At 35.2% G+C, this 18,824-nt stretch overlaps 1 protein-coding gene across 2 annotated transcripts in view; it reads right to left on the bottom strand.

Moving 5' to 3' along the window:
* DGKB (diacylglycerol kinase beta) overlaps positions 1-18,824 on the bottom strand; it is a 363,521-nt gene that overhangs the window by 270,974 nt on the left and 73,723 nt on the right. For both annotated transcript variants that reach the window (XM_056338458.1, XM_056338459.1), the window contains 2 exons: positions 3,634-3,787; positions 712-747 (listed from right to left, as the gene is read on the bottom strand). In XM_056338458.1, the coding sequence (XP_056194433.1) occupies positions 712-747; positions 3,634-3,787 (190 nt within the window). The remainder of the gene's footprint in view (positions 1-711; positions 748-3,633; positions 3,788-18,824) is intronic.

The raw sequence follows: 18,824 nt of genomic DNA, 5'->3' as shown, positions 1-18,824 counted from the left end.
AAAGGATTTACTGATCTTAAATATTTTCTGTAACGAATGTAGAACAGATTTCTCATTGCACACATAACCTGCATACATAATTTCTCTCATCCATTTGTCTTGGAAAAGTCAATCACCATAGTACATGAAATGGAAAAAGAATTCTGTTGGAGTTTCCCCCCCCACCCCGCCCACCGTTTTTTTCAATCTGAAGACATTTTCAAAGGTCTACTGAGGTAGACATGTTAAAGAATATTTTTTTTTTTCCCCCAGTAAATAAGAGCAAATGGGCATGCAGAAAATATATATTTGAATCAAGTTTGTGTCAATCGTTTCAGGCAGATAAGCACTGAAAGTTAATATTTAAATAAATAAAATATTTAATTGGGCAATGTTCTATTAAATGAGCTCACAGTTCAGTTAAGTACCCTTAAAATTAAGACATTATAAAATGTGAATAGATTAAGATGTGAGCTTTAATCACATAATTTACACAAATAGTTCACATTCCAGTCTTACATGAATCTTGTGCACAGAATAAAAAATAGTCTAAAATTTGGGCTAACTCATCTTAAAGATGTAAAATCCTGAAATCCAAATGTAAAGGCATTCAAATTTTAAGGTATCTTTTAGCTGCAAGGTACAGGTTAAATTCTTACTTCTTAATCAGAGATGGGAGAAGGGTGGCTACAATGTAGTGACTTAGAGATGACTTACAGTGCTGCTGCTTACCTGGCATCTGTTTCCATCTCTCTTCAGACACCTTAACTGAAAATACAATTTATAAACAGACATGAGTGGATGAAGAGACACTAAGGAAAAAATGGGCACATACCAGAGAGATTTATGAACCCTTGCTACTTTTATGTGATCTTCTCTAGTTCTCATGTACCTTTCCCTTTTCCTGAAGAATGTCAAATGTTTCTGACAAACGTACTTCCCAGTATGGTCAGGTTTTTTTCAGTATTGGTAACATTTAAAATTTATTAGATATTCTAGAACAAAGGTTCCCATGATTTTCATCTGCACATCAAAATATACCAATGCACATTTCTTTCCCTTTAAATGCTACAAATCATAAAAGATGTAATATCTAGTTTACATCTCATGCAATTATGAGATTTACAATATGAACGGTATATTTTCAAGCACAAGCAACTCTTGCACGAGTTAATCTGAATTATTTCTCTGAAGATGCTTTGGGTGTAACAATTTATGAAACAGTCCTGGCATTATAATACATACGTATGTAAGACCACTTCTAATTTGGTCTTACATTACATTATTTCTAAAATCCCAATTAACAGAAAAGGATGAAGATTAACTACAAACTGGGAAAAATGAGGGAAGGAGAAAAAAATTTAGGAGGTAGCACTAAAGTAAGAACTTTAGCACACAGTTTCAACAACAAAAATTATACTAATGACCATAAATAATAATACCTATATTATATATAAGAACAAAATTATTAGAGGGAATTATAGTGAAAGCAAAGAAAGTGGAGTGCAGCCTATGCCAGGCAGAATTTACCTGTAAATCCGGCAATGACCTAAAACCAGCTGTAATAATTTCTATATATGAAGTGTCAAAACCATATACATACAGCAGCAGAATAATAAAAGATAATTTTTAAAAGTAATAGTAGTTGTATAACATATGTAAAAACACAGCATAATAAATAAATATGCACCACTAAATTGCAGCTGCTATTGGAGTTATCAGGCAAAAAGCATTAAGTGTAAAAGATTACAAATTTTGGTGGCTGGTACAGTGCATTTATTGCTGATTATGCTCATTGATGAAAACTTCAATGAAAAATTAGAAGTAATGAAAGTTGGAATGAAATTGTGCTGCTGAGACTTTATAGCCCACCAAATCTATATTCATAGTTGAAAAAATGCTGAAAATTGATGACATTCAAACTATACCCTGCAGCATACAATACAGAATACATTTAGACATGCCCTTAGAGATTCTGTTACAAAGCATCTTTTAGGGCAAGGGACTGAATCACTGGCCTACATGACTTGCCCAAAAGCATGAATAAATTATTATCAGAGCTGTAATTAGCAACAGAAATTTTTTAATACTCTATACAACTGATTACATCATAGTCTACTAAGCCTACTGCTTTGCACATGGAACACAACTGCAAGAACAAAAGCTCAAAAAGTTGGAAAGGTACTGTCTACACAGCTGATATTTGTGGAAGATGTGTCCATGGCAGTTCTGATTAGAAAGGATAAAAAGGATACATTAATAATTCAATTCAAATGAAGGGGAAAAAAAATAGTGACGAATCACCCTCTTGATGTGGTAAGCAAGCTTTGCTAACAGAAAAAATATATTTTTTAAGTCTAATTAAAGTCTAATTACAGTTAATGACCATTATATATATACATAATAACATAATTAAGATGATAATGTAATGGGGGGGGGGGGGGGGGGTTTGGTGTTTTTTTCCAGGAAATATAAAGCTAAAGAAATAAAAATAACAAGTACTGTAAACTTAAATAATAAAAAAAAACCCAACCAAAAACAAAAAACAAAAAACTGAAAATCATCTAACATAGTAGAGAATGGTATGCTCTAAAAAAAACCAAAACACCAGGTCAGACTCAATGGGTGATATCTGAAAGCCTATAATTAATATTGTACACTGAGGCATCTATGGAAACCTAGTGCCTGGTAGCTTCAAGAAAAGATAACATTTTAGCTAGTAGCACTTGTGCCAAATTCATAAGTTCTAGATGAGTTGCAGTTTGAAGACACCTAACATTCATATAAAGAATTCAAAAAATTAAGTACCCATCAAACCATCTGGTAACTTGCTCTAAGCACTTGATTATCCCAGCTGTTCAAAACATGCAATTTCTTTCATTAAATTAATCTAGTTCCTGCTTTTAGCTATAGGATTTTGATGGAGTTCCCAAACTGCTGAAGTGCTAAGCCAAGTATTTCAAGTTAGGAAGGTAACCTTAAATTTCCTCTGCAAATTTCCTTCAAAAGTTCTATAAATTTTAAGTTGACAGTTTTTAACGCTATTTTACATGTGAGTATTTAACATGTTACGTCCTCTGACCTGAAGATCACTTTTAATAAAAATGTTCAGTTTAGCATGAAAATTTCAAACTGCATTTAAGAAGATCCTTACATTGTGAAAAGAAATACTGCTAACATTAGCACATTTAAAACATCAGTAGGTGATAAATATGTGGGATTACTAGGAGCAGTATTATACCTAGACAATTAAAAGAAGCAGCAGTAATGGCACAAAAATTGCAGTGCACCAGCAGGAGCCTCCTGCATGAAGCTCTGAAGGTTTCTAAGTTTTTATATGAGTAGGTTGCAACTTCATGTAACCATAGCAATCTGATTAGCATTAAGGTGACAGACTGTCCACTTGGTGTCTCAGCTGCATCATTATTGTGAATTAAAAAGACAAAACCATTCAATTTCCATTTCTCTTCACAGTATTTCTTGTTCATTATCATGTTCATGAGGTAGTTTCTCAGAATAGCAACAACAAAAAAATAAAGACAACAACCAACCCAAACATATAGTTTATAATTCCATATATTTATAGCTATTAGAAGTAAAATAGCAGGAAGAGGGAACCTTCAGCTCTTCTATTACTGTGATTTTATTACTTACCTCCAGAAAGGTGCTGGGGCTTGTTTTTTATTAACGGACTGCAGTGAGAGATTTTGTTGCTAAATGATGTAAAAAGGTGCTCAATGAAATCATCTGGTAACTCTGCCTCCAGAAAAGTCTTCATGAACAACTTGAACCCTTCCAAATCAATTGTCTAGAGGGGAAGGGGGCGGGGGGGGAAAGAGTATTTTTAATAGTTCATTTTTAAGAAACTCTTATAGTAATCCATAAAATACCATTCTGTTAACAAGAACTTTAGACTGTCTTTGAAAATACTGATTTCTAAAGATATAGCCTAACATGCTTATTCTTGAAAGTGACCGATTACTGAGTATTACTAGGATAACTCACAGTATTGCTACGATAGCCCAAAGCACAATGCAAAACAGCCCAGAGTAAATTCAGAGCACTTGTATCAGGACCCTGAAACCAAGTTCCATGCTCCCTAGTTTCTTGATTAGATTATGGCTTAACAGCACATGCTAAACTGCAACAAAAGGCCCTGTGGAGCTCACAGGGACGTATGTAGCAAGTTTTAGCTTTTCCCATAATTAGGCAGATAACAGGCAGGGGAATTTTGGATGCCTAATTCAGGGAATTGAAGGCCTTCTGTCCTTTCCTAGGTAGCAACACATTTTGCTGGTATTCGTCAGAAAAACTAATTGCTCTGTCTTAAATAGTTTCTAATAGTCAAATGAGGATGCTGAGACATGCAACATTGCTCACAGAGGGGAAAAAAGTTGCTGATTTGAGACATTTGTCATTTAGTTTAATTAGGTTTTGCCAGCAAGGGAAGAGCTGATTAATGAAACTTCATTGATGATTTCTTCTGGTAAGACAGCATTGTCTGTTTTAAGTAATAAAATGAATCACAGAATATCTCAAGTTGGAAGTGACCCATAAGGACCACCAAGTCTAACCCCCTGCTACTCACAGGACTATGTACAACTAAACCGTATGATTAAATGCACCATCCAGATGCTCCTTGACCTCTGGCAGGCTGGCCGCCATGACTGCTTCACTGGGGAGCCTGTTCCAGCGACCAGCCACCCTTTCAGTGAAAAGCCTTTTCCTTATGTCCAGTCTGAACTTCTCCTGATGCAGCTTCATTCCATTTCACCGTGTCATGTTACTGGTCACCAGAGAGATCAGATCAGCACCTTCCCTTCTGCTACCCCCCTTGAGGAGAGTGTACACTGCGATGAGGTTACGTCAATGTAAAGCATTATGATCTCATTTTATCCTGATAACATAGAATCACTAAAGAAAAGGTGTCCTGAAACATACCAAGAAAGCTTAAGACAATTTCAGTTTTATCTCAGGAATAACTGTGACACAACTGCATACTTATCAATGACACAACTGCATTACATATATGATTTTATAACAGCTTATCAATCATTAGTGTGTAAAGGATAGTACTGCTGTCTTTTTGATCTATTGTACTGTATCTATGTATTGATTTATTTCTAGATCAAACAGGACAGTAATTTTCACCATTAATTAATTAAAGGATATAGCCACATCATATCAGAAAACATGCTTCAGGAAGACTCCATTTCTCCACACGAAACTAGTGCAACTGCTTTAATGCAGCACAGTGAATGTAGCATTAAAAAGGAAAAAGAGTAGCAAGAATTCTTGAAACCATGCTGGAAAAAGAACTGAAACTTTCAAAATTCCTCAGTGACTTTGGAAACTGAGTAACAGTATAAATAATTTTTACAATTACTTTAATATCATGTCAACACTTTGGAGCAAGGTTTTCTCTCCCCCTGCCTTTTTTGTTTTGTTTGTTTTTGTTAATATTTATGAGATGTAGAAATCTTATGTCCACATGAAATAAGGTGTCTCCCATTAAGGCCAAGACCTAACTGTCCCAGGGTAACATTTTAAATGTGTATCATTGTCCTAACAAGGGACCAACAACAAAGATTGCAAAATTTGACTGATCTTGTGCAAGTCATTATTATTAGGAACGCAAATTTGGCAAGAGGTATCAATGTTGAGCTTCTAATCCAGAATTCTTCATTTGAGAAAGTAGTTCAGTGAAGCGCATAAAACTCTTGCCTATTGAACACAAAAACAGCAGAGACTGAAAAAAAAATTGCCTCCACAAGGCTTAAGCTGGGTGTAAAATGGAAATAATTAACTTGGACACAGATTCAATATCTTTACTTCATCACACCGTTTCAGCCACTCTCTTCCACTTTGGTAAATCATACACTGTTTCATTCATGCTACAAACTTTATGTTTTTCCTCAATAAAATCAGTGATACTTATTCACTGTTTATAAACTATGAAACCACAATGGCAAAAGGACGGCATCAGCATCCAGGCAAATTGGTCATTAGTTTACACTATATAGATTTATTTTTTACCCGCAAGCATAACAAATACACTAATCGCTAAATCAGCGGATTTCAATGTGAAATCACTTTCTTAGATTGTTCATTAATGAAACAGATATTTCAGTAAATTACATAAAAGGAAGAAGAACCAAGTGAAAAAGGAAAACAGAAAAACAAATTATAACCCCATTTAACTCAAGGTTTATGGATAGACACATAAAATATCTCTTTATTACATAAAGCTTTTTTAATTTACCTTTGTCTGTGGATTTTATGTATATACTGCTAAAAGTATTCCTTGAGTTTACAGCTATCTTAGATTTTTAATCATCTGCCTCAATAACATTTGTCTATCAGGCTGCCAGCAATAACTAAATCCCTAGTACTACACCTTTGCCCTATATGGGCTCCAAATTATGCCTGGGTAGAGATTTAGATTAATACATAAAGTTAAAATAGTGTGTTTCTTTCTTCCAGAAGACTCTCTTTCTCAAAGATGTTCAAACTTTTCAGTATTTTCTGAAGATGGTCAGATTATCATTTACCCCAGTGTCCTCCAGAGCAAACGTCCCAAACTGCCTCATGTCTTCTGGCCAGGAAAGACAACAGGTATCAAGGTAACACATGACTTGGCTGCCATGCCCATTTATTTTAGTTGACACCCTGACTGCCACTGACTAGGTTGCTCAGCAAGGAAAAAAGAAAGCGGGTTGTTGCTTTATAAGGTTGTTCTACAGTCACATTTCTTCAGCTCAAAGTGCTTTATCCTCTGCTCTAACACGCTCTGTAGCCTGTATGCTCTCAAGGAAGCAGCAACAACATACAGAGCTCAGATGCTGCACACCCAAAGGCCTTCAAGTGATGCTGAAAGTTACATGGGAGCCAGCAAGTGACTTGAATACACATCAGAAATGTTTATAATAGCCCAAAATGCAGACGCAAAACCCCATGCTGTATTAAAAGAATGCACAACAGTCTGGTCTAAAGAAGATCTATGCATATTGCCCTGTAATTATGTTCTTGCTTATATGAGAAACTCCACAAAATCCATGATTCTAATTCTCCATAGACAAAAACCATTTTCAAGAGGACCTAACATACTTTGTGTAGATTATTGTGTTAGAACTGAGTTCTACAGTAATGCAGTCATTTCTGAAAACTTCTTTTTGTAAATGTTTATACAATAAATAACAGAACTAGCTAGGCTACAGCAGATTTAGGAATAGTTTAGGCTATGCATCCAGCTTTCCAATGAAAAAAGTGAGAGCTTTCAAAAAAAGGTTTGCTTTAAATTACTTCCAGGGCTTTCCCTATCATCTCTCTCTCATTGTACTATACATAACCCATTACATACCTGAATAATTTCTTAAAAGAAATCCCATGCAGACCACTATAGAAGACTTACAGGTGTAGAATACTATCACTAAGCAGAGGTTTTAGTATTGAGTATGGTTCATTTAGAACAGATCACTCAAAGATGCAAAACATTTGCTCAGCTTAATTTAAAATAACTTCCACAGAAGAGAGACCACCACAAAGAACTCTGAGCATTTCTCTATTCTGCAATGATACAGTATTTTTCTTTCTTACTCATGGAACTTTCCATTCTAAAATATTAAAATGATGCATTAAGTAACTACCCTTTCTCTAATTATAAGCATTTCCCCCCAGTCCCATTTACTTTTCAAAGGAACCACACAATGCTTAAATAACCAAAAAGGGAAAAAAAAAAAAAAAAAAAAAAAAAAAAAAAAAAGACATTCATTTTCCACACAACATGGATCATCCTCACTCTGCTATGTAAATCACAATATATTCCTTTTAATCTTACTGTCAAACCAGAATTTCTCAGATTAAAAGTTCAGTTAATTTTGGTAATGTGTAAAAATAATTTAATTCTGTTAATGAATTCACAAGCATTAAACAAACAGATCAACAATATCAGAATAATATATAAGCCATAATGGTAGATTTTTTTTTTTTCTTGAGCATGCATGCTAATTGCTTATTTTCAACAGTTGCTTGGCTTCCAGAAGCTCCATTTGAATTCAAATGAATTTGAGAAAGAAGGACTTAGCATTTCAGAAGGCATTTTCCATGCGATTCCCAAGTGAGGTGATGAGAGCATGAGAGGATGTACCAAACTGACTACAATTAACCTGGCACATGAATTAATTAATTCCATTTCACAAGAGACTGTCAGGGCATAGGAAGATGGTGATCACAAGTTTAGGGATCTCAGGAAAATTTTCAACATAACAGTGAGATATATATGGACATTGTTGAAGCAGCCAGTTCAGAAGAACATGAAAGAACTTTCAAATCATTTGACCTAAATCTTGAAATCAGTCCTGTTTTAGCTTTGATTCAAATAAAAAATGTACCAAAAGCTTTCATTGTTGGTCACAGAAAAGAACATGTTTTTTATATAACATATAGGAATCCATATAACTGGATTCCTATTTTTATATGTTGAACAACTGATTCAGCAAGTTTATTGAGCTACTTTTCTTTGTCTTAGAAAAATAAATTTTACTAAACAGGACTTTAAAAATCTTTATAATCTTCTACATTATTGGGTAATAAAATTTCATTTGGTATTGAAACATTTTGCTACAAACCAACATACATACACATTCAAAATCACCATTGAGTTTCAGCTAACTTAAACCATAACATCCCCATAAAATTAATTTTACTACTGTTTTAAGAAGCAGTTATTATCACTTCCCATTTATAGATTTTATCAATGTTTCCTATTACCTGATAATCAAAACAAAAAGGTGTAAATATATAAACCTTGGAAAAAAGGAAAGGAGAAGGTACAGAAGGCAGAAGCAAAACTGCACAGCCTTAACTTTAAAATTCTCTTTAGCAAATAAAATGTTTAAATCATTAAACATTTCTTAGCTTTTCTGAAAGTAAACAAGAAACTGGACTCACTATGTCTCAATACAGAGAGTGGAAAATTAAAAATATGTAGCTTAAGTGATAAATTTTCAGGGAAAATCTGTGACATTTAATAATCACCAACAAAATTTCAAAATTAATTCCAGCACTGAACTGTCAACAAGAATTTCATCCATAAGTATTGATTTTCTATTAAGCTCCCCCCAAACAGATCCATACAATTAACTCAAAAAGAAGAAACAGACCAAAGTTTATGAGTTCTAAATGATTGATTGACCACAGGAAGAAGGTTCTGGATTTGCCCTGCTACATCCAACTACGTAACACAACAGCTTTACAGAGAAAGGCATCCTAAGGTGCCTTTTATGCTGTAACTGTGCCCATTCACTAATACACTGTGATAAGGCATGACTTACTTCACAACACTGCGCAGACTAAAAAACCTCTTACTCGATTTCATAACTAAACCCAAGCAGCTAGTTATAGTCTGATGAGAACAGTGTAGGTCAATTCAAATTGCCTAAAGCTGCACATGGGTATTTTACTGATGCCCTTATTCATACTGCGATCTTAAAGTGCTCTCTCGAGTGCTACTAATCCATAAAGCACTTAGACTTGATAAACGCTTTAGGTTTCTTACTTTTGCTTCTTAAGGTATCCAGACTTGTTTCTGAACATGTACAAAAATGTTACAATCTTCACTGGACTGAAGATTTCATCATTTGCCTCACATCTAATACAATTAGGGCACATAATTCTGTGTTATCAGATCTCACTATAAATGCTCATACACACACACAAAAAACCTATTTAAAAAAAGGCACTGTGCACTAAGTGCAATGGAGACCATAATTTCCTTCTGAAAGTGCAGAAAAAGTGACAGATTTTCCCACCTGGAAAAAAAAGAATATCTCCTCATAAAGACACCTCCCCCATGGGGGTTACCTTGGCTGAATTCCCTTGTTTGCCTGGGGAAATTCAAACTTGTATCTCTTTCTCTAGAGAGAGTATACAAATATCAGAAGAGCGCTGAAGATTCACTGAAGGAAAAAAGAAGTTTCTCTATGTCTATCACAACAAAATTATTAAATATTTACTTGTAAAAATGTTACTGAACAAATTACTGAAGTAGTCCTTTGAATGAGGAGGTGATCTGAACATGTTTAAGAGATCAGGAGTCAGGGAAACTTATCAAAACAGGTACCAAAATGTAAAGGCTTCTGGACAAAGGGAAGAGGTAATTTTTATAGAAAACGGTCAAGATATGGGGTTTTTGTTTCATTTCTTCTTTAAATTGCCATACTGGAGTTGGGCACTAACTTCACTCAGAATGGAAGTAACCTATTTTAGATCTAAGGCTATGCTAAAAGAAACCAAAGAAATTTCTGTATTGCATATATGTAAACATGTATACATACTATTATATACAGTATTATTTATTACAAAGCAGCAAACAGCAATTATATATTTTTCAGGGGGGTCATTCAGTGCCTCTGGGATATAACATGTCATCTTACATGTTGCAAATATTTCACAATTAAATTTTGGCAAATACACATTAGCCCAAAACACTTAACAGTTGGTTTGGGTTTTTTATGTTAATGCCCTGAACAGATTACATGCAAAAAGCTCCATCAGTGCAAATAACTTGCTATTACTTTCTTATGTTTAAGAATAGCAGAAGCAGTTTTAATAATAGTGAAACAAGACAGACCAATCTGTCTTATTTCCAGATGCTGTATGAACATTCCTGTTGCAATGTGTGACTAAGCAAATATAGACAGATTTGCCCAGATCTTCAGTTTCAGCTGAATTTGTCTTGTTAAACAACCCATACCCAACCAACGTGCTGTGGTGGAAATTTTTCTGAGGCTTATGGCATCCTTCACTTTACAAGTAAGCTACAAACACCAACAATTACGATTTGCTCTGCCAGTTCCCATTACTTTGAAGAAAATTCCTTCCCTCAAATAGCCCTTTAACCACCAGGATAAAATAGAAATAATGAGGCCAAGAATAAACCTCATAATAATATTCTAAGATAATAAAAACCAGTTACTCAAGGAACTCAGTTACAACATCTTATAGATATTGAGAAATATAAGAATATAAATGTAAAACAACATTAGCTATATGGATATACAAAGTGGCAACGGCAAATGTAATACCATATATCATCTATTTTGTCTAAACTAAAAATCTGGAGAGAGACAATATGGATAGACCAGAGTATGTGGGGAGGTACCATCTGAGCTGGGCAGACACATGGGGAAACAGCAGTGACTGTCAATCCTTCTTCCAAACTTCACAGCATCTCTGGTCTCCACTGTGTCTCTGTTCCACAATTATTTCTCTCCATTATGGCAGCATCCAAGGGAGACATCCCTGGGTAAGTGTTCATGGGGTGGGGAGCAAGGCTGAAAATGAGCTACACACTCCAGGTTTGGACTCTTGAGAGACTTCGGTCACATCTAAAGGCAACAAACTTGCAGCAGCTGCCAGACACTGTTAAGGAAAATGGTGGCAGACCAGACAGGAGGAAGTTTTTATCTGAGTTATAAGGAATAACGTGCACTCACTCAGTGGAAGAACTGAGCTAAGATCTGAAAGAAAGTCCCTCCATATAACACTTTCACTCTTCCCCCCTGCTAAAAACTCCTGGGAAACTCCTTAACAGCTTTGACCAAGCATTCTGAGATGTTTTCCTATTTTTCTATCATAATACATTTAAAAAGAAAATTCTGTAGAAATTCTTTAGCCTAGGCTTTTATTTGTCTTCTCAAGAATCTGATCGCTAGTGGAACCTTTTCAACACACCACAGGAAACCCTATGACAGAACAGTAAGCACACGTTAAAGACACATAGAAACAAATGGCAATCACTGAACTAGAAAAAAAATGTTACTAAGGAATCTTGACCGTAAAGAGTTGGAAGTCACTAAGAGATTAAAGTCCTAGCAACTGACAAGATAAATTCCAGTTTTCAGGATAAGCTACATTTTTCAAGAGAGTTTCCAGGATGATGCTGACCACATTGACTAAAGAATTCTCAACTCTAAAGAAACAAAAACATTAAATTAATTCTGGATTTTTATAGGTATTAAAAAATCTCACTTTATTCCCAGGTAAAGTAGCTTAGAATATTATTCTGCTGTTACTGCACAGAACACTACAAAACTGACAATAAAGCAACTGCTGTTTTCCATAGTGCATGACCGTATGCACATTTCTTTGCACTTATGCCATGTATCTCATAGATATGTGATGAGAAGCTTTTTACCTTACTAATATCACTAAAGAATGTGCATACCTTACTTCTCTTCCTACTCTATACCAATGGTATAAAGCAGAGCTCTTAACCTCCTACTCCAGTTTCTTTGGAATCCCAGATTGCCAGAATACGTGCAACTCCAAGGAAAAAGAAGTGGAGGTCAGACTAAGCTTAATATGCTTTAAAAAATCTCCAATTACTATGGAAGACTTACATTTCTTCTCAAGCACTCACCAATAAGTACATTACACTAATTTAGTGCTAGTTCACAGAGGATGAGCCTCTAAATCTCAGGAAATACAGGAACTGAAGGACTTACTTCTGAGTAGCAGCTGTAACTATGCTTGGCAAAATAACAGTCAGTTTTTGGTTTTTGTATCAGATGTATATAGACCAATACTCAACTACAAATACAGGGCCAGCTCAGGTCTCTGATCTTCTGACTATGGCTACAAAAGGCTGTGGAGGTACTTTAAAATACCCGATTCTGTCCAGAAAACAGAATGGCTTCGGACACTTTGTACGCCAGAGAGGAAGAGGCTGAACTCTATCTGCTTTATCAGGTTAGTAGGTTGTAAAATCTGCCTTAAAAGATACATCATTGCTAACTGAAAGCATAGGATCACTTCTATGAATTCCAGTGTCTTCGCAAAGAACAGAAACCCCGTCCTTCCACAACCCAGAGCAAATGTACCATGTTCTGCTCTTCTCCACTACATATTGAATAGGACTGATCTCAGGTGACTGGTCATATACAACAATATTGCTTTCCACTTTCTTAAAACTGGTGATGTCATAACATTTCCCACAATTTATCTGTTTTATAGTGAAAATGTGCATTGGTGGGAGCTGAGGAATCATGCACATGAATCTGTCAGCAATTTTCACTGGCCTCTTACTTCTTACAAGATATGCAGCATTCAATACAGCTGTTGGATCCCACACACCACTTAAGCTTTTTTTCCCCCACTATGGTAAGCAGAAGTTAACATTCCTGAAGTTATGCATTTCAGGCTGTGGTGCCCCTAACTATGATTGTGATTATAGGTAAGGCAAGACAGCTGCAGGAACTCGTCCCCTGCTCCTCCATCTCACAGAGCAGAACTGACACAGGAGGTAAGAGGGAGAGTGAAAAAAAAAAAGAAATACTGTCCTGTGAGCATTTGTCTTCTTCCTTTCTCCTACTGCAGTTACGCTGTGCAGTTTTAAAATTTGCTCTTCTGGTTTACTGATGGTACACAGAAATATAAGATCATGTAAAATCCAAGTATGCATATGGTGAAGATTTATGTATTTATGTGTATGTTCCATGCCAACATACACAGAACTCTAAATGGTACACACACCACAACTCAGTATATCCTGATACTGAGAATACACAAAACAGAGTTTCTCAGTGAAAATTAGGGTATATACAAGTAAAGCAAATTCTACATCCTTTACTGTATTATAAAGAAAACTATTCAGAGGTTTTAACTATGCTATATAGTATTTTAATTCCTACTATATTAAGACATTTGAAGAGAACAATTTAGTCAGAAAAATATGTACAGCTTTGACTCAAGATATACCCTAACGCTCAACTGCAATACAAGAGGTCTAACTGTCTCCTATATTTTCCTAGCTGATGTAAATGCAACAACTGGTTCTGAGGGATGACATGTAGAAGGAAGGATGAGAAGCTGTGTCACTCCACTTTCTTTCTCCTCACAAGATGCAAAAAAGCAATTTATTAAGTCTCTTGACAAACAGTCACCATTGTAGATGGGTCAGGGCAGGGAGGGGTAGAATAACAACTCCTTTTATTCCTCCCCACCGCACTGGCCACATAAATGGGAACAGGATGTGATCTAGTGTTTGGAATTCATCTCCACCCATAAATTCTTTTGAAATACCACATTCTCTCTGGTCTTTTTCTTCTTTTAAATTTATACAAAATATTTCAACATAAGCCACTGTTTTCATCATCCTGAAAAACAGAATGCAAGGGGAGGAGGGGGCAGGGGGAGAAATCATTTATTTTAGCAGACTTCCATGAAATACAGTTTTCATGTATTAAAGAGAAAATGTCAGACATAATGGAAAGAGAATCATGTTGAAATGTAATTTTCAATTAATTACTTCTTAAATTATGTTGCCTGATCTCCAAATGATGCCAAAAATGTAGAGTATAATGAGCTTTAATCTACTGACAGTAATAGTTCTGGGTTATTTTTGTTTGTGGGTAGGTCCCCTTAATTGATTATTTCTTTTTAAACAATTTATATTGACCCAATATGTGAAAAATGAGCTGCTGAAAAAGGAGAAGATGTTACAGGGCCTTACACATAATGCTATGACAACAATCACACTCATTAACGTAGTGCAGTAGTGACAATTACATGATAGCTGTGAAACACAATGCTAAAGGATCCCCAGTGGAAGTCCAAGTTTTGAAGATTCATTGGTTCTGACAATGTTTCAAAACCTAACTTTTGCCAAAATAAGTGGAAAAAAAGCAAAGACCACATAAAGAGGGTTAATAAGCTACAAAACTTAAACTACATGAGAATGCATAAGGTTTTGGTGTTTCAAATATATTTCTAATGTTCATATGGCAGAAATTAAAATTAAATTTGGAATTCCTCATGAAAATTGTCTTTGTGCATCAAGATAAAGTTTGGTTTAAATTAAAATCCTTAGCATTTTCTGATCTAAGCATTTGATTTAATAATTTTTTTACATAATTCATTTTGAAAGTTCTGTTAACCAAATGAAATTATTTCTTAGCTAAAGCAGTATCCAAATTCTCATCTACTGAGATGAAAGGCTACAGGAGAAAAAAAAAAAAAAGCTAACAATGCCATACAAACCTATATTCTCACAGGCTGCTCCTACCAAATACTCCATATGGCCAAAAAATATTTGGATATTATCAATATTACAGATATATATAACTGCCAAAAGTTTCCTTCAGCTGGAATGTCTTTTCAAAGAAGTAAACTCAACCAAACATATGAAATGGAAATGAGAAGACACAATTTTTATACAATAACTAGATTTTTAAGCAGAACTGTCACAGCACTATCAAAACTAGCTGGCTGCAACAAGGCTTTTACCATCACATTCCAGGTTAACTTCAATAAGTAGTTCCCGCACCTTGCCCCAGCACAGCCATCACCACTGTCGAGCCAGACCTACTCTGGACCCACCACCACCGCTGTGGGCCACTGCCACGTCTGGTCATGTACTCTGCCGCTACCACCCATTACCCTCAGTCTCTTAGCTCCATGGCAGTCAGGCTTCCTGCTCTTTAGTCCCAACGGCTCACCTTTACCAGTGTCTGATCTGGATCCCCGTCAAAGCTTCAAACATCCCCCAGCACAGCCATCACCAGTGTTGCCGCTCATTACACTCAGTCTCATAATCTGAAGGTCCTGAGTTCAAGCCTTACATGGGGCACCAACTGTCGCAGGACTAGCAAAACCAGCTGGCTGCAACAAGGCTTTTACTATCCCATACCAAGTTAACTTCAATAAGTAATTCCCGCACCTTGCCCCGGCACAGCCACCAATCTCCCAAGAGGTTTCAACAGTTCATCTACTGTCTGTGCTGCTTCTCCTTCCTCCAGAGATCAGATTACACTACTACTCCTCCATCCAACTCCCTCTCCCCCGATCCTCAGGGCTATTTAACTACTTAGCAGGAACGAGCTACAGCTGCACATCATCCATGTCAATCAACCCACTGCCTTTGAGGCAAGGCCACAGTCTACATGTAACCTGGTACTACGTTCTCAAGTTATTAAAATAAATTGATGCTACTTTCTAAAATACATCTGGAATGTATTCAGCAACCACTGTAGTCTCATCCCAGTCTTATATCCAGGTAAGAAAACATAAAAGTTTTCGTAACTACATGATTATATACAGGTGTAAGTTTGAATATTCGTAAGTACCACACACATTAATACAGAAATTTATTAATATACTATATTTACTATTAAAAGGTGTTTTTTTTTAAAAAAAAAAGAAGTAGTGTTAAGGATCATACTTCTAGAAGGATCTTGTAGCAGATTATCACCCAGGGTCTATTTGACATGTTTTACCAATAAAGAATGTTAGAAGAAATATCTATGAATTATTATATATAAAAAAAAAAGTGAAGAGTAGAGTTATCTATTCTGTCCCATCAGAACTGGTCATCTGAAAATTACAATTACTACAGAAGTCAGGAAGAATGGGGTAGGTGGCACATTTCAGACTAAACCCAAATAAAACTGCAAAATGAATCAGTCCCTAAAAAAAGTCAGTTAAGACAAAAATTTCTGGTTTAATCAATTTATCTGTTTGTGAACATTGTGCAAAGACCTACTTACAGACAAATGTGGCTGAATTGTCAGTTTTATAATACAGCTAAAATTAAGAAGAATCATTTTTCTATACGCATTCTGTATCAGTAGCATCCTCTCATATTTTAACTGTAATGATCTCTGTCCATTGCAAATTTTTGTGGAGGTTATTTCAGCTACATTTATTATAAATATTGGCTACAACACATTTAGTAAGAAAAATAATATGTGAAGATATGTGAACACTCATTTTTCATCCCTCCCCCTTTAACAGATTTGAAACATATAAAATGACAAACTTTCCTAATTTTTTCGATTCATGAATGAACTGTTTGATGAGGTTTAATACAATATGAGCCTAACTGCATCTTCCACTTGGAATAGTCACTTTTACCAATAGAAGAGAGCTTAAAATGTCCCATTCCACTTGGCAACAATTTACATCCATTTTGCACTGAGCAAATTTACAGTCTAAGAAAGTGGAGCTGTGCTAATGGAACTAAGTTTGAGTTTGTCCTCACCAAATTTAGAAATATAACTTAGAAAGCGACAAAAAAGATACGAGCAGTGTCATCTGCTCAATTATACAGGCTTACAGGCTAATGCTAAAAAGTAGTACCTGTATTGCATGACAGGACCTCAAGCCATTTCCATTTGTTGACTAATTCCTGCAATAAATTATGTTTTAAAGTGGGTTTTGTAAATTTCATTTCTCCACACAGTTTCATAAACAGTGCCTAGATGCCACCGTGCAAGTGAATCAATTGTAAAGGCAGCCATCATCGTAAAACCAAACCACAATAGAATATATTGTCCTTCAGAATGAAAACAAAACAAAACAAAAAAAAAAGCACAAAAAAAAGCACCAAATCCCGGTCATAATTAAATGCTCTGGATAAAGCACTTTAACCTGTCTTTTCTCATTCAGCCTGAGTACACCTACAGTAAGTTAAATGTCTTTAGAGATATAAAACAGAAACTAATGCAAATTAGGCTGTCCTAGAGACCCTGTGTCTGACCAGGTAACATAAAAACCTGTAGAACTGTTCACAAGAACACCACATAGCCATTTATTACCCAGCTGTTACAAACAGGATGTAAACCAAAAAAAACCTATAGCACCAACACAGCACTCATTTGATGGCTTCAGAATTCTCACTGTTATGTTAAAAAGAATTTCAGCATTAAATGCTGTTCTCTTAAGAAAATGTTGGTTTGGTTTTGTTTCACGGAATCCAAATACCCACCGGCCAAAAACCTCTCCCCTGCTATTTCTATCGCAGCATTAATTCAGACATGTAGTGATAGCACAAGGTAATACAATTAAAATTACAACCATTTAAAACCATAGAAAGATAGTTTTCCATTGATGTTAAATGAATCTTAGTAGTTAAATATTATAAAATCTATCACTGATGACTAGCAGAATAAATAGCTGTAACTCTTAATTTTGCATAAACACCACACCATTCCATGTATACTTGAGGCAAAATGCATTAATTTTAAATATTCGTTAACAGCAATATAAAAACCAATAAATACATTAAATGTACCCTTTCTGAAAATATTTATTTCTATGTTTATTTCACTTTAAGGAAAGAAAAACCTTGTTGATATTTCAAATTAATATGAAGATATGAGGATAGCATTTTTCATACATTATAACTCAGTACCATAATTGGTACCATATTTATACTTTTTTCATGCTGCTAGAGGAGCCATTGTCAGCCTAGTCTGTCACTCTTCAAATTAAATATGTTTAAAAAAAAAAAAAACAAACACTAGTGTGACCCTCCACTTCTTTTGTTGGGTTTTTTTCCCTTTAAAAATGGTGTAGCTTTACAAAGTATATTCTTTGAAATAGAATGGTCCCTCTGGCCTAAATATCAAGACTGCTTAAAATTCTTTATCAAATTATATCTAAATACTGATGGTTGTACCCTAATAAACCAAAAAACCCAAACATTTTTGCTTTTAAAATATTTTGAAACAGTATCTAGTGCACATCAAAACTGGAAAATAGTCCTTGAGTCAGCCATTTAACAAACTGTAAGAATACAACAGGTAACGTAAATGAAAGCATCATGAGGCTTATAAAGCTTAAATACAAAGTACCGCACAATGCAAAAAAGTAGAGAAAAAAAAGGATTAAAATGGGATCTTAAGGCAGAGGAGGGATGTATCAAATGGAAGGAAGATATCAAGGAGGGAGAGATGTTAGCACAGACTGAGGAAAGGAAACAGAGGGACCACACTAAAGATCATAAAAAATGTTCAAAACAGAACAGTTTTGCAGCAGAAATTGACTATCTGAAACACTTTATACCT

This window comes from Falco biarmicus, chromosome 4 (assembly GCF_023638135.1).
Source record: "Falco biarmicus isolate bFalBia1 chromosome 4, bFalBia1.pri, whole genome shotgun sequence".
Classification (NCBI taxonomy): Eukaryota; Metazoa; Chordata; class Aves; order Falconiformes; family Falconidae; genus Falco; species Falco biarmicus.
The sequence above is the reverse complement of the archived record's forward strand: the minus strand, read 5'-3'. Positions and strand labels throughout refer to the sequence as shown.